The sequence below is a fragment of the Cupressus sempervirens genome, chromosome 3 (genome assembly GCF_028749045.1).
Source record: "Cupressus sempervirens isolate cs-2001-9-10 chromosome 3, ASM2874904v1, whole genome shotgun sequence".
Classification (NCBI taxonomy): Eukaryota; Viridiplantae; Streptophyta; class Pinopsida; order Cupressales; family Cupressaceae; genus Cupressus; species Cupressus sempervirens.
The window spans coordinates 985,188,809-985,204,543 of record NC_143120.1 but is presented as its reverse complement, the minus strand read 5'-3'; the positions used below and the strand labels follow the sequence as shown (position 1 = coordinate 985,204,543).

Genomic DNA, 15,735 nt, shown 5'->3' with positions numbered 1-15,735 from the left:
ATCATAAACAGCAGAGTTGTAGCAAGTATTGATTTACAATTACACTCATTTTATATAAAGAATGTCCAAACATCAAATTTGCATGTTGCATTAATAAAAAAAAGTTTGAAAGCAAAAAATGCATTAAAAAATAATAAAGCTAAAATGAATGCCACTTTAAATATTTCTTGGATACCTTTTTTTCAAGAGCTTTAGAAATAGATGTGCGCTGCTTTGTTGCATTAGCAATATCTTGCTTAAGCTGTTCTAACTCAGATTTATGATGTCCTCTTTTAGCATCCATTTTCTGTTGATCACTAACTATTGTTGTGATCCTCTGATCTATCTGTAAGATTAGTAAAGGATTCTTTGCTTCGGTCATACAAGGAATGTCCAAGAAAGCATCATATTGTTTTTGAGATTTACAACATCTAAATGCATTGTTTATCAAGATAGCAACCTAAGACAAAGCATTGGCCTCATTTGATGTCTTAAGAGTAAATGATGAACATTAGAACAAACTCTTTTATTAGATCTATTCTCTTACTAACACAGCTTCAAATGCCGTTACTCACATAAATTACAAAACAAAGAGCTGGATACAGAGGAATATAGGTAACAAATCTAAATATCATTATTCTTTAACTTAGTGGTAGAAGTGGTAGAATTTCAGTTGGCATCCAATTTCTTATGCATAGGGTTGATTATTTAAATGTTTAATCTTTTTCAATCAAAATTCAATTTAGCTAGAATAATATTTAATATTAAAAATGTTTATTATTAAAAATATAAGACAAATCGTATTATAATTTGTGGTAAAGAAAATGAATTTTGGAAAAAACCTAAACACAAGAAGAACATGACATTTAATAAAGGATTTCAAAAAACAGCTTGAAGCTACCAGGGAAGAACTGACAACTACTGAGTGCAAAGTTTGCAGACTTTTGGTCATCTGTTATCCACCAAAATCAATCACCTGCAAGCTATGGCATCTCAAAATTTTGTCAAACGTTGGTTGCAACTGCATGTAAAACTACATTTTAGCATCTTACTTTCAGAAAATTTCAGCTCATGCAATGACACAGTTTAGTCAATGAAAAATTACATTTGATTCTTGATGACTTCAAGAAGCAAAATTTCAAACAACTACAATATACTTGCATTCAAGCTCAGATCATACGGAGGTCACAAAAATGAATATGCAAAAATTCAAATTATATCAGGATATCTTGAACAGAGCTCCGGACTTTTGCAAGTTCGTCTTGTTTTGAATTGATAGCCTTTGTATTTTGCCGAATAATGTTCATAAGTTTCAATTTTGACCGCCTGTAGTCATAAAAACCTCCTGTCATGCCACCTTTTTTGCTCACTTGATCACCTGTAAAGTATGGTCAAAAAACCAAATAATCAGATATGCATTGTAAGAAAACAAGAGCAAAGCCACAGTTTTCCCTCAACAACCGAAGGCTCACCTTCTAATGTAATACAATCCAATGAATCAGTTCGAGCAACCTTTGTAGCCACCTCCAAATCACGACAAATGACAGTTCTTCCAAAAATCTGTGAAATGACTATATACTCAGGTATAAATTTATACATTTTTTAAACATTTTACAAACAATTTTCTTGTTAATACTCAATTGATTTTTGTACTCTAGCTGACATGGTGGTACATTATGCCCATAAAAAATGTTCCTTTTTCAAATTCTAATATATGTATTTGTAGAAACAAAAGGAAGCTTTTTCATGAGCCCCACCTTTGCCCTTCAATTAAGAAAAAAGCTACAAGTAAACTGCTACATGAGAGAAATGTAGACAGACAGCATTTCAATATAAACTTATGCAAAAATGACAGAAGTTTGATTTGAATAGTCCTTGAAAGGTAATCATAATTAGTATTACATGTCATCTGACCTGGGAAAAAGCAGGTGCAAATCTTGACGAAAACTTTAACTTTTTCAAGAGAGGAACAATATCTGGATTATGCGGAATTTTAACTTGCGGAGCTCTCACACGATTCAAAGGCATAAAAGTCACTCTTCCACCTTTCTCAGCAGTAAGGTATCTAATAATTCTGGTTGAAATCTCATCTGACTCAACTACAACATGAAACAAGCTGCAATAATGTGCATGACAAGGACTTAATGTTATATTATATTAAACCTGAAATTTATCACTACATAACAAAGTTCCAAATGTAGTCTAGCATTCATTGTTAATTTCAATAATTGGGGATAGTAAATTGAAATACACAACACCATACACATGGTATAGAAGAATTGTAAATTGAAATTGCAGAGACTACACTGAAACCTTATGTGTTGAACCATCACATAAAGGGATTCCTATAGAAGATCGATCTACCTTGTGGTAGTGTAATGCTATTCAAACATGGTCATTCTGGTGGCATTATAAATGAAACTGACCATCAACGAGATTATACCAAATGCTCTGGTCTCAAAAAGGAGATGATGAATGTTCTCTCACCTATTTCCCGCAGTAACTTCAACAGCAGTGAAAAATTTCTCATCACAATCCAGCAATTCACAGATTGGACCAAATACACCAGGGATGTTGTGATCTCTGCAAATTCTTCTTATTGAATTAAGGCCCCGTCTTATATCCTGAACATTAGAATCAAATGAAATATTATTAATCTTAAGAATGAGCTCAATCTAATTTAGAAAAGTAGTATAAGGGTTCAAAACAATTAAAAATAAAGTGGACAGGAGCCAGTACATGTTCACCCTGACATAGCACTTTTCAAATTCCTATGTGGATTATTTCAAATTGCTTTAAATTATTTACAGAAGTTTACCTCTCAAGTCCCCTACTTAGAACAAAATTTCAAATCCATATGGTCAAATATGATGTTACATCAGCATTTTTTTTAATGAAGATGTCTAAAATGGTCCCCAAAAATAATAAGAACAATAGGTGTGCACTAAGTCATGTTTAATGGAGCATTGATGCGGCACCACATGAGTGGTGATATTTTGAAATTTGAAGGTGTCATTTTCGGGATATGCATTGATTGGACATTCTTAGTGCATAATGTATTGGACTCCACGAATGTATCTCTCCCCTAGTGAATTTAACTTTAAAGTGAAAACAGAAGAATTGAACAATATAATCATAAGAATTTGTACAATAGACAAAATGATGATTGAAACATATTAGATATGATATAGACTTCATAAGATTTTCTGTAATGTCCCCTTTTTAGCATTCATAGCATGATGTTGTCGTTAGCCTATTTCCCCACGGTCCCGTAGGCTAACCAGGACATTAAAGGGGCTTAGAGGCCATTTGGCCTAGATAGTTTCAGTTGCAGATCTTTCTGAGGGGTTTTGAGGCAACTTTGAGCATACTTACTATTTATAGTAAGTCATCTTGCGCATGGGTGGACATCCAGTGGCAACGGTATGTCGATGGTAATTGTTTAAAATCGACAAGAAGACTTGTTTATCATTGACAAGATTTGTTATGCATTGATAAAGCTATTTTATAAAGTTAAATCTAAATATTTAACTTTATTAATGCATAGACTATAGTTTGTGGGAAATATTTAAATTAAAAGTCCCCTTTATTTTATAACACATTGGAGACATAAGTTACATAAAGGGAGTTATGTTTTATCCCACATTGAGAAAACAAAGGATGGAGCTCTTGTGAGAACACTATAAAAGAAATGGAAGAGCTTCTTTTATGCATGGTTGGAAATATCAAAGAAATTGGGAAATTTTCTGGAGATTATGTCTCAATAGTTTGAAGGACGAAATCCCTTCAAGCTGGAAATCTTGACGCCATTGAAAGATATGGTCTTGAGATTCAACGGGGTAGCAATCTGAAAAAGAAAATACGAAAAAAGCAATCCGAAAAAGCGGAACCGAAAAAGCAGGCCTAAAAAGCAGTCTGAAAAAGCGAAACCGAAAAAGTAGGCCGAAAAAGCAGTTCGAAAAAGCGGAATCGAAAAAGCAGGCGTAAACAGCGGAACCGAAAAAGCAGGCTGAAAAAGCAGTCCAAAAAAGCAGTTCAAAAAAGCAAATCGGAAAAACAAAGCAAATGGGGCAGCATTGAAGAAAATTATTACAGCCATCTACAACCAACATTTTTGAGAGCAGATTTGAGGAGGGCCATTACAATGGTATCAGAGCTTGCTTGCAAAGTGTTTGACGAAATGTCAAACAACTGAAGTATAAAATTTTTTGGTGTTTGAAGAAGTTATAACCTATTGGGGTTATTACAGTGGTATCAGAGCCTGCTTGCAAAGTGTTTGACGAAATGTCAAACAACTGAAGTATAAAATTTTTTGGTGTTTGAAGAAGTTATAACCTATTGGGGTTATTACATTTTCCCAGCAAAGTGTAATGACTGCATTATCTTTACTCCATGTGAATGTCATTATTTATCCTCCAAGTTTTCTTAGTGTGTGCTTATTTTATATTCAATACAAGTTTGATGTATTTCCAATATGCAAACAAAGCCATGTCTCGTTTACTGCAAGTGCAAACTTTGTAAAGCAGTAACAATGTTCCATTAAAAATCAAATACAACTTCAAGTGCACAGAGTGAAAACCAATGAAATTCAGTTTTAGATATTCAGATGTAGAAATATACATATATCCACACTTAGAAAAGGCGTGATATTGAAGAGCAAAAAATTTCTGACTGCAGCACAATTACAGGAAGAGGTTTACTTTTAAATACAAGTTTAACAGTAAGTTTTCAGGAATGAAACCTCATACGAAAGTACTGCAATTATTTCACTTGAGTATGGGTATGGAAATATATTATTATGTTCAAAAATATAAATTATAAGAACTTAAAATCTAGGTTACAGGTTCCAATTCAAGTTCGAGTGCAGCAATTATAAATTTTGGATGAAATTTAGCAAGGGGAAAAAAAAAATTTAAAAACGACATATTTTTCTGTATATAAATTTATTTATTTTTAAATACATGTAATATATCTACAAATTTGTCAAAATTGTTTAACATTGCTAAATAATTTAACTATATAATTCAATATAATTTAAAATAAAACAGATGTATTTAGTGGAAAAATGGCTCTGCCGAAGGTCACAGATTTCGCTACGACTGGGCTTCCCCCCTGCAGATTGAGGTTGGTCCCTTGGTGGATTCTAAGATGCCTTCCTTCAATAATGTTGCAATCATTGGCCTAATTCTTGGTAGACATCTTCCCAGATACAAGATCTCAAAAGGGTCAAGGATAAGCGAGATTGTGATGAATTAGACATTCATTTCCTACCAAAACCTTTTTGTGGTCGTCTTCAATTCGTAGGCTCTACGCGATGTGGTTCTTCTCAAGCCTTGGATCATCGAAGCTCACTTCATCTTTGTTCAGCATTTATCACCGCTCTTCAGTCTTGTAAATGCTTCCCCCTATGATGGCCCTGTATGGATCAACTTATATAATCTGCCAATAGAACTTTGGTCAGATGAAGTTTTGAAACTAATCGGTAATTCGCATGGACTGACTCTAGCAATTGACTTGGATCATGGTGATTCTATACAGGAAGCCAAAATATAGCTTCTGGCCATTGACAAAATCCCACATACTATTCTTCTTAACTCTTCATATGGTGAATGGATACAATCCGTAGAGATTGTGAAGAGAAGTGTTTTTTGTTTCAGGTGTCGTAGCCACAAACATTGGGAGGATACGTGTTCGCTACCCTTGGCCACCCAATCGACTCCCAAGGAAGACCTTGGGGCTGCTCCACCTCATGTGCCCGATGGCCCTTTTCCTACCGATAGCATGAACACCATTTCTCAAACTAAGCCCCATCTTGGCGCAATTGATACGGTGCCCTCTCAAACTTTGTCTTCGGCCCCTTTGGATGGTGTGAGGGTTGATGACCCTATGTCTACCTTGGGCAAGCATGCGGCTCCGAGCATGACAAGTTGACCACTCACTCGACTAAGTCGTCAACTATTCCTGTGGCTACTCCTTCACCTACCACTACGCAAGCGCCCATATCACACTTGCCCTCCAAGCTACTTGGTTATTCGGGAGAGGATTCTGATCCAGAGGTTCTAGTTGATGAGCTAGATATTATCGAGCCACGAACAATCTCACAGTCTATGGCCAATATATTAAGAACTGACCCCATTCATAAGCGGACTGGAAGGAAGACCAACAACCAAAGTGTGATAAAGATGTGCAAGCTTTGGATATGGTCTCTATCAAATCCTATCTTACAAAATCCAAAGGGGTGGCTCTCCCACCAGATTCATGATGCTACTATTAGGTTAGGGGCCTAATTGTCCCTAACATTTGTCACATGCATTCAAATGTTTCGTGCTTTGTCCTGTTCATGGTGACCTGGGTGGCTTGTGTATTATGTGAAGGATTTTTCAATTGTCTTCTCCGCCCTTTTCTTCCTTGTTTTATGGTGCAAGCTATTGATCTTTTTGGGCTTTGGTTGGAGTTTCGTCCCCTTGGTTCCCATTGGCCTTCTCTTGGATCTGTGGATGGCCTCTTCCAACATCTGGCTTATTTTGCCTCAGCTTCTCCTCTCTCTCATTTTTTCATCTCCTTTACTCATCTCATACCTATGGAGTGGTCTTTTAATGTGTCATCTCATCTCTATTGCAATGTCAATCTGTTATCAGTTGTTGGAATCACTTCTTTTGGATTCAATGGATATGGGTGCTATCCACTTGGTAGCAATTTGCCAAAAAAAAAAAATTCAATATATATATATATATATATATATATATATATATATATATATATCATAATAAATATCATTAAGTTTAGATCAAGTTGTTAAGAGTAAAGAATTGTTGAAATTTGAATTTCATGAATGAATTTCAACTAGTGTAGAGACTTTGCTCATAATTGCCAAAAATAAAAGAATATTTAAATACCTTGTATTCATAAGTTGCGAAAATGATAATAATCAACTCTCAAAATATTAGTGCACAAAGAAAATTCAAATAATAATTTGATACTTAATACTCATATTCTTCTTCATTTAATTTAATTTTTCAAATATTTGACCAAATGCCAAATAATTACAATACAAGGAAAGTGATTTCACAAATCATAAAAATAACAGTTGCAACATATGAGTATTGTAAATCAAGTGAAACCAATCTCTTTAATGCAAATATAAACTTAAGATACCATCTGTTCACAGATACAGCTCGGAAATGCAGCTGAAATGATATCTAACTGGTTGCTCGCTGGCATTTCACTCAGGGTTTAATTTATGAAAGTAGACTTGGGTATGGCCATTAGTACTTCCTGGGTGCCTAAGTTTGCTTAAGTACAGACAATAAACCCGGGCACTGTAAAAACCCCTAGTTAGTTATAGTTCAACAATTAAACCATGACACATCAATTGCCTTAACTAATCAAAAGTTTTGACATTTTGTCAAACAGTTGACAGACAACTGTTCACACTATTAATAATGTTATAAATCTTAGTCACCATATCAGAAGTTGCACGACCACTCACGATTTTAATTCATTTCAGCAACTTTAAGAAAATTAAAATGTTCATATATGGAAATCAAACTGTCACCACATTGCTCTTTATTTGCATATTATTAATTAGCACCTGGATTGTGATGGAATTTGACTGGCTGTCCCACACTCCTGTCCTTTTTATCAATCAATGTTAGCTCTTCTTTGCCAACCTACAGCCACTGATATTGAATGCTCTCCAATATCAACTCATGCTCCTTCCAATTATCAATTAGAAGCCAAAGTTTGGAAAAAATAGGTCGGCCACAAGTGAGGATTCTCACTACTAACATGTGGCTCTTTGAATATGCTACCACACATGTCAATTCAGCTTCCAAGATGTAGAGGAATAAATGTAGGACACAGTGACAGTTGCCTACAATCCCAAGATGAAACATTGGCCTTAATATAGCACAATGCCCAAGCTCAAAACGTTGCCAATCAAAACACAGACCTCAAAAAATTAATAACGTCCCCTTCTTTCGAAATTTTGCAAGGTACCAAAAAATGAAGATCACCACAATATCAAATTCTCATAATCCAACTCTCCTTAGTCACAAAAATACAATACGAGACCAAGCAAATTGCTATACAGCAGCAACAATTTGCCACAATACTCAGAGATGGATCCAAGAACTATAACGCCAATCTCCCAAACACAAATAATGATAGATAAGAGATTTGACTAGTGAAACCACTATACATCAGCAGTCACTTCAAACATCAGAACTCAGAGACCCTTATACTTCAACAAGGGTTCACAATTCAAAACTCAGGAAAAAGCCACAATGGCAAAGAAAGAAATATAATTTCAAGTGTGCTTTTCCCAATTAAATGAGCTCTCATTTATAATCCTTTGTTTCCCAAAGTTTCTTAAAAAACCCCACTTCATAAATTGTCGAAGTTTCCCAAAAGAACTCAACACTAAATTCTTTCCAACACACTTTTTAGAAATATCACCTAATGTCATTATTATAATAATATAAACATTTATTATAATAATGCAACTTAATAATTAATGAATAAATAAGAGCTCACGCAATTATTAACTTTATTTACTGCAAGTGACAATAAACTGCCAAAACCACCCACTGCACTGCGAAAAATAGACCTACTAAAAATAGTAAATCTACAAATGGGACCCCCAAAACACCATATCAGCTCACAAGCGTCGCTATGATGAGGTAACTCAATCAATTGCGTAGACCTACCAAAAAAAGGACATTACAAGCACCCAAGATGTATCCAACCCGTACAGGACCATACACAAACAATACTAGAACCAGGGTATACTTTAAGAAACCCCTTCTTTGGAAAAGGTGTAAAAACTTGGCGAAAGGTGTAAAACACATGACAAAAAAATTATTTTTTGTGGCGAAAAAATAGCTTACAAAGAAAAAATAATAATCTCCATTGGTGAATCATTCATAGTCTCTCAAACAATGTGGAAAATCTGGGCGAATTGTGTTATTTTAAAACCACAAAAAATATATATATTGGCGAACAAAAAATAATAATCATAGTAAAATTTTAATTTTTTGGGCGAATCATTTCATTGTATTAGAAGGAAAATATATACATTAGCGAAGTCGATGGCATCGGAGGTTCGCAAAGGGTTTCATCAGTTTGAAGTTGGCGGTTGCAACACCGCAAGAAAGGCTTTAACAAGTCTATCGCAATGTCGCTATCAAAGTGAAAGTTAATAGTTTGCGTGTTGCGAAACCACGAGGAGGGCCGAGGACGCATCATCACCGGTTGAAAAGATAAAGGAGTTAACGTTGCGACTTTGTGAAAAGGAGATTTCGCCGCATCGATAGTTAAATTATGGTGAACTTTTATGTTGCGAATTCCCAAAAAAGGGAGATCGCATCATCGGAGGTTTTTTTCCAGGTAGTTAGTCTATTGGTTGCAAGACCACGAAATGTTGATTCAGGCGGTTTTCGCATGTTCGCAGTGGTTAAAGGGAAAAGACTTCCGACAGCCGCGAGACCGCGATGGCATGGATTTTCATGTTTCGAGGTTCCGATAGAAAGATATGGTCATGTTGCGAAGCCGCGAAAAGTTAAGATGAAGCCATCTTCGCCACTTCGCACCGGTTAGAAGGAAATGGGTTTTGACAGCTGAGAGGCCGCGATGTTAAAAGTTTAAGTTCCAAAGCTGCGACAGAAGGGGAATCTCATTGCCCATTGTCGCCACATCGCAAGGATAAACCAGGAGGGTTAAAAGGAAGTTGCAAAACCGCGATAACCAATGTTCACCGTTTCGCAATGGTTAAAGTCTTTAGTAAAGAAAAGGCCGCGATTTTACGAGGGAAGAGGATATAAGGCTTATCGCAGGATCACAAAGGTAAAGTGAATGTTTGATTTAACGGTTGTGATAGCCCGAGAAAAGAAAAAGAAGGGTTTCGCAGTTTCGTGAGAAGAATTAAAGGTTAAGTTAAACCACTTGTGACAAAGCGCAGAAAGAAGGGTTTTGCAACTCATAAGATTTTAAAGCTTGAAAGGACAAAAGAACAAGTTTTCAAATCTGATTCCTGATAGTTGATGAGTTGACATTCTAAGGCAAATGAAATAAAGGTGGTACTTACTACTAGTCAATATCCATGCACATGCAAGCTTTAAAAGCCATTAACGTCGTCACCAAGTTGCAGAAAACTAGTACTACTATAAGCTGAACATCCATGGATTATTCAAGTACCAATTATCGAAGCAAAAGGTTTACAAGACAAATTGAATTCTCAGATATCCAAAGCTAACAGAGCAAAAAGAATTTTCAATAAGATCAGAATGGCAGAAGCAGAATCATCAGTAAAGAAGGGCACTGCAAAGGGCAGCAAGGTTTCATTGTCTGCCAAATTTTTAGAAGAATGGTTGAAGATTCTCCCTAAATCTTCCAATTCTCAAAGTGCTAATGTCCACGCGTTTAGAGACCCTTACAGCTTCTGTAGAGATGCTCAAGTACTGGACACCAATGGAACTGAATTGTTCTGGTACTTTTACAAAAAGAGGATGCACAAGGTTCCTGTATCAAATCCATGGACAAAGAACTTGGGGAAGTTGATAATGCCGGAGGTATATCTGGATGTTGACCTTATCAAGGCACTGGTAAATGCATATAATCCAACCACTCAGTTCTTTCATAGAAAGGATATGAGCATTCTTCGTACATTAAGCAAGGATGTTTTTGCTGAAGCATTTGATTTGCAAGGTCCCATGTTAGTTCCTATTGACTTGGAAAAATTGGAAGCAGCATTTCAAAGACAGAAAGGTTTCTATACAAAATAGGCAATGTTGCGACATATCCCGAGGGAAAACAAGATGAAAGGAGAATTCGCAAAAAAGGTTACTGATTTTATACCCTTGTCATATTTCTATTCATACTTTCAAAAAACAGTTTTCGGGTTGAACAAAGTATTAGGAGTAGATGGATCCATGGATGCCTCCCCAACATTGTGTGTGATAGCTCTAGACATTCAGGACTCACATACTAATGTGGGGTATGATTTTGGACCATTCATTGTTGATAGTATTCATCGGGAGATGGTGACAGCTCATCAAGGTGAGCTTGGCAATTTCAAATTTCTACATTACTCGTTGCTTATGCATCTCATCCTCTTCTACAATGTGGGCCATGTGGATTCCAGTTTCATTGTAGCTTTGGATGAATTTGGAGAGGCATTGCCTATTCAAAGATGGACAAGATTATAGCAGAGGTTCTACTCTTTTTCTAATTCCCTCTCTTTTTATAATGATTTTGTTGCAACTATTCATAGAATGTTAGGTTCAAAATTGGAAAGATTACCTAGGTTAATCAGGAAAATTGTTAGACCAACTATGTGTATTAATGATAAGGGACCAATTGATCATGATTGGGGCAGTACCTTTTTGTTAGAAAAATGTACATTGATTCGAATTTTTGGTTGTTCCCAATGCCCTCATTTCTTGCCAAGATATGTACCGGAGAGGGTGGGTGTAGTGGAAATTTTCTGGCAGTTTTTATCCATGAATAGAGAATATCTAGGGCCAACCATCAAAAAGGTGTCTTTTCTGTGTAGACATTTCAAAGTAGGGCATTTTGAAATTGGTAAAGAGGCCATTGAGGAACTTGATGCCTTCCTAAGAGAGTTAAATTTCCCCACTGCCCCCACTAGGGTTTATGACCCATATAACATTGTTAGAAGTGCTCTTAAACAGGTTATAATGTGGTCATTGGAAGGAAAATTGGGAAGAGGATGTCATTAGGGATAAATTGGATGAAGATGTCTGTGCTGATAGGATGCAGAAGTGGAGAGAAATCCTCTCAGTAGAGGAAGACATGAAGAAAGCAGATCCTAATTTCCAGGGATTCTATTCTGATTTACCCTATTTTTTACAAATTGATAAGTGTATTGAGGAGTTTGATAAAGTTATGGCTCAAGTTCCTCAAAATGCTAGAGATAGGGTAAACCCTTCTTCTCCAGAGGCAGATGTTGTATTGGAAATCAATGATGAAGAAGATCAGCCTGGCCCTTCAGACTGGAATAAAAGAGGCAAGAAGAAACAAAAATTGATTGAGGTTCCAGAAAAGGCTAGAGAGAAAGCCTTACAAGTGCTTCCAAAAAGAACTGGGTTTTGATGATGCCAGACAAAAGTTCTTAATTGATCAAGCTACTCAAGAGGAGAGGAGACCCAATAGTTTAGAACTACAGTCCATGATGCTGGATGACAGAATTATACAGGCTCAGGAATTCATGAAGGATGATGATTTTATCAAGACTGAAGAATTCAAAGGTTTTCTGTATAAACTCAAACAGAATGAACTTTCTTTGCATGTAAAACCTGGAGACACAAATGAAATAGTGTCTGAAATGGTGCAGAAGCTCCAAGCCTATGATCCTAACAGTGAAAGCCTCACTGCAGAGGAGGCTAGGGAATTGGTACAAAGGAGTGGTATGATAGTTTTCCCAGGATGGGATATTAGTTCATCATTCCTGCTTGATTAAACTTCATATACAGGTCTGTACATTGAAGACCATCTTCAGCACTATAAAGATATTATCTGAGTCTGATTTATAGCAGAATTTGCAGAAACTTTACAAATTGGTGTAACATTCTTCTTTAGCATTAAAGGAGTTATTCAGAAGATAACTAAAAGATTCAGCAGTCGAGCCCTTTATAGGGGAGTCATGTCACATTCCTCTGGATTACTCTTACTTTTGATGTTTTGGTTATATTGATGCACAAAGTAGTATTTAGTTTTGGTTAAACAATGGTTTCTATTGGATTGGTGCCCTAAATGATGTTTGATTTATGCATGGTTTTTTTTTATGGATGCCCTCGATGGTTTCGGATGTTCAAAAAATAGTGATTTTGATCTAAATGATGTCCTAGTCAGTAACTACTTCTATTTCCTACTTTCATGAATGATTAAGTTCAGATATAATATATGGAATGACATGGTGATTTCATTCTTATCAGGAAAAGATATGACTTGTTTATCTTATATTTATGTATACATACTGATATTGTAATGCCTTGATTTTAGAATGACTACTTCTGTTACTGACAAATAAATACAGGAATGATTCAACATCCGAGAAAGGAGGAAGGAGATATCATCAGGAAAGGGGGGGTGCAATAGTCATGATCTATGGTCACATTGAAACTGGTAAGTACTGATAAGAATTAAACTAGTGTAGCCTAGATTGTAAGAACCCCAATCGGTCCCTAACTGCTGTAGGTGTTTGTCACACTTTTGATGTTTGAAAGTTTATGATTTATTTGATTTTCAAGGGTTTTAGAACTTAAAAAGCAATTATGCAATAATCTCAACCATTGCAACTTCTATGTATTTTTTCCAAGAGCACAAAAGTGACTATGAAATGCATATAAAAAACCTCGAAAAGCACTCCAGCTGCTGAAGAAAAATATTTCTTCCAACTCTGCAATGTCTGAAATAATTCAACCTGCTCCTTCAGCCCTCAACTCACAAACACGCACCACATATAATTTATTTGATATTTTTAAACAAAATCACAGGCCTTGGGGTTTTGTGCCAATTTGCCTGTAGACTGCAATTTCTAGTTACAGGCTGCAAATTAGAATGATGACCAACTTCTGTAGCTCATTCATCCTTATTCTGCAATAATAATACTATCTCCTTTCTTCCCTATTGCTGAAAACCAATAATGTTGAAGCACAAACAAAGTCTCTGAGTGAAACTCTCAGATATTACAAATTCACTCGACATTTCACCAAGTCAAATGAGACACACAAAAGAACTATGTTCTCCATTGGTAAAGTTGTAAAGACTTCTCAGAGCTCAAAATCATTAATGATCAATCTTGCAAAAGCAATGGATGCCTTACTTCTTCCCCAACAAACATAAATAAGCTTCCCAACCCTAAATCATCTTCTCCTTGGAAAGCTGTGATTTCTCTCTTTAATGCATTAATAAATTTAATGATTTAGACTTAGGATATAACATTTAATATTTCTCCTCCACTTAATACATTCATTTGGCCCCATTTCATTATACTTAGACCCATCCCGCAAGTGATTTAATATAGAGTCGTTTTACAAATTAATATTAAATCCTCTCCCATTTAATAAATATTTAACCCTTGAAAACCGAATAACTCCCTCAATATAGTGAATTTGGCTTAACCGTCTAAAACTACAATCGAGATCCATCTCTATGGCTCAAAAATTGCTAAAAATAGCAAAACTCAAACAACTGAGTCTGAATCATCTCTCCATACCAAATCAAAGGCACTGAGCTCTGCACAAGTCGAACCATCGGGAAGACATCTCCCCTATGTACAAATTGACCCTATATCTGTGTCTACTAGCCTACAAGGGTCCACTGATAGGTTAATCAATAGCTATAATGATATCTCTAGGTAGAAGGGGACATCACATGGATGGCATAGGTCCCTACTAGAGTCTTGGGGTGTCAGGGCAAGGCATCTATTAATGTCTCGAAAACACATGGTTAGTGTGTACTGGCTTGCACCATGGCCGACCAACCTTCTTCATTACTCTGTGTGGTAACTTTAGAGCCAATGTTCCTTTTCAGTATTTTATTATTTATATCTTGCCATTGGTTGGATAAATACATATGTATATTCCTACTATAACCGCATAACTAAAAAAAATGCATCTCTCTCTCTCTCTCTCTCTCTCTCTCTCTCTCTCTCTCTCTCTCTCTCTCTCTCTCTCTCTCTCTCTCTCAGTGTATATATATATATAAACTAAAAAACTTGGTTATTTTTATAAATTTTTAACATTCTTGCTATTTTAAATCAATTGATATTATTTATAAATTTAACATTCAAGCTACTGACAACTTCAATTCATCGTTTAATTTTTACAATAGTCAATAATGAACCTTGGTTTTAAATTAGTAAAAGGCAATGTCACCAACTGGTTCTTGGCACCTTGGAACTATCGATCAAACTTTTTATCTTTAATATTTGGTTTTATAATTGGTATAACATATAACTTTTGGTAATGTTTTCATTAAGACCATGTGCTTAGTTTAACCCTGAAGCCATGATCCTTTGGATGGTAAGACTATAGAGCTGAGATATAGCTTCTTGGATTCGTGGGTAAAATTCTTAGTTTAGCTGTACAAATTTTACACCAGCTCATTCTTTTTGGAGCTCGAATTTACTCAATCACTGTTTTTAGTATTCAAAAAGCATAAGAACCATAGAGATCATTCTCGATTCTTGTAGTCTACTGGAAAGAGTTTCCGGCAAAATATTCTCTTGTAAGTGTTTCTTTTTTACGAAGGAACAGAAAACTTTGCCAAGCCAGAGGTAACGTAGGTGAGAAGGTCACATCAGTGTGAACAGCATCATTCACGACAGCCTTGTAGCAGGTTCACCTCTGTTTTCTTGAGATTTTCAAACACGTAGTTTTTACCTAGTCTCTTTCCTTCCATGTTTTAAAAGTTCAAACTTACGAACGTAGCAATCCTTTACTCAAAGAAGAAAAGAGTATTACTTTTCTAGAATAAGGAGATAATTACTGCACGCAAGAAAGAGTTTGTATTACGATAATAGATAATTTCTATTATCTCTATTTAGTATCTAATGGTTATCTATTGTAATCTCCTATGAGTATTAGAATGTTTCTAAAATTTAGTTTCTTGTTTCTAGAATAGAATGTGTCTATTCTTTAAGCTTTCTTCCTACGAAAACATCGTTTAGTCTCTTGTATAAAGTGATCTCTTCATCATTGTTAATAACAAGAAAATATTTTCCAATTACTTTGT

The 15,735-nt window shown here is 35.6% G+C and overlaps 1 protein-coding gene across 1 annotated transcript in view; it reads right to left on the bottom strand.

The window, feature by feature from the left end:
- Nucleotides 1–15,735, bottom strand: part of TTN7 (Structural maintenance of chromosomes (SMC) family protein) — a 209,268-nt gene that overhangs the window by 78,423 nt on the left and 115,110 nt on the right. Inside the window, exons 15-19 of the mRNA XM_089822696.1 lie at nt 2,467–2,603; nt 1,894–2,095; nt 1,452–1,539; nt 1,208–1,357; nt 176–327 (exon numbers count right to left, since the gene is read on the bottom strand). Coding sequence (XP_089678822.1) covers nt 176–327; nt 1,208–1,357; nt 1,452–1,539; nt 1,894–2,095; nt 2,467–2,603 — 729 coding nt within the window. The remainder of the gene's footprint in view (nt 1–175; nt 328–1,207; nt 1,358–1,451; nt 1,540–1,893; nt 2,096–2,466; nt 2,604–15,735) is intronic.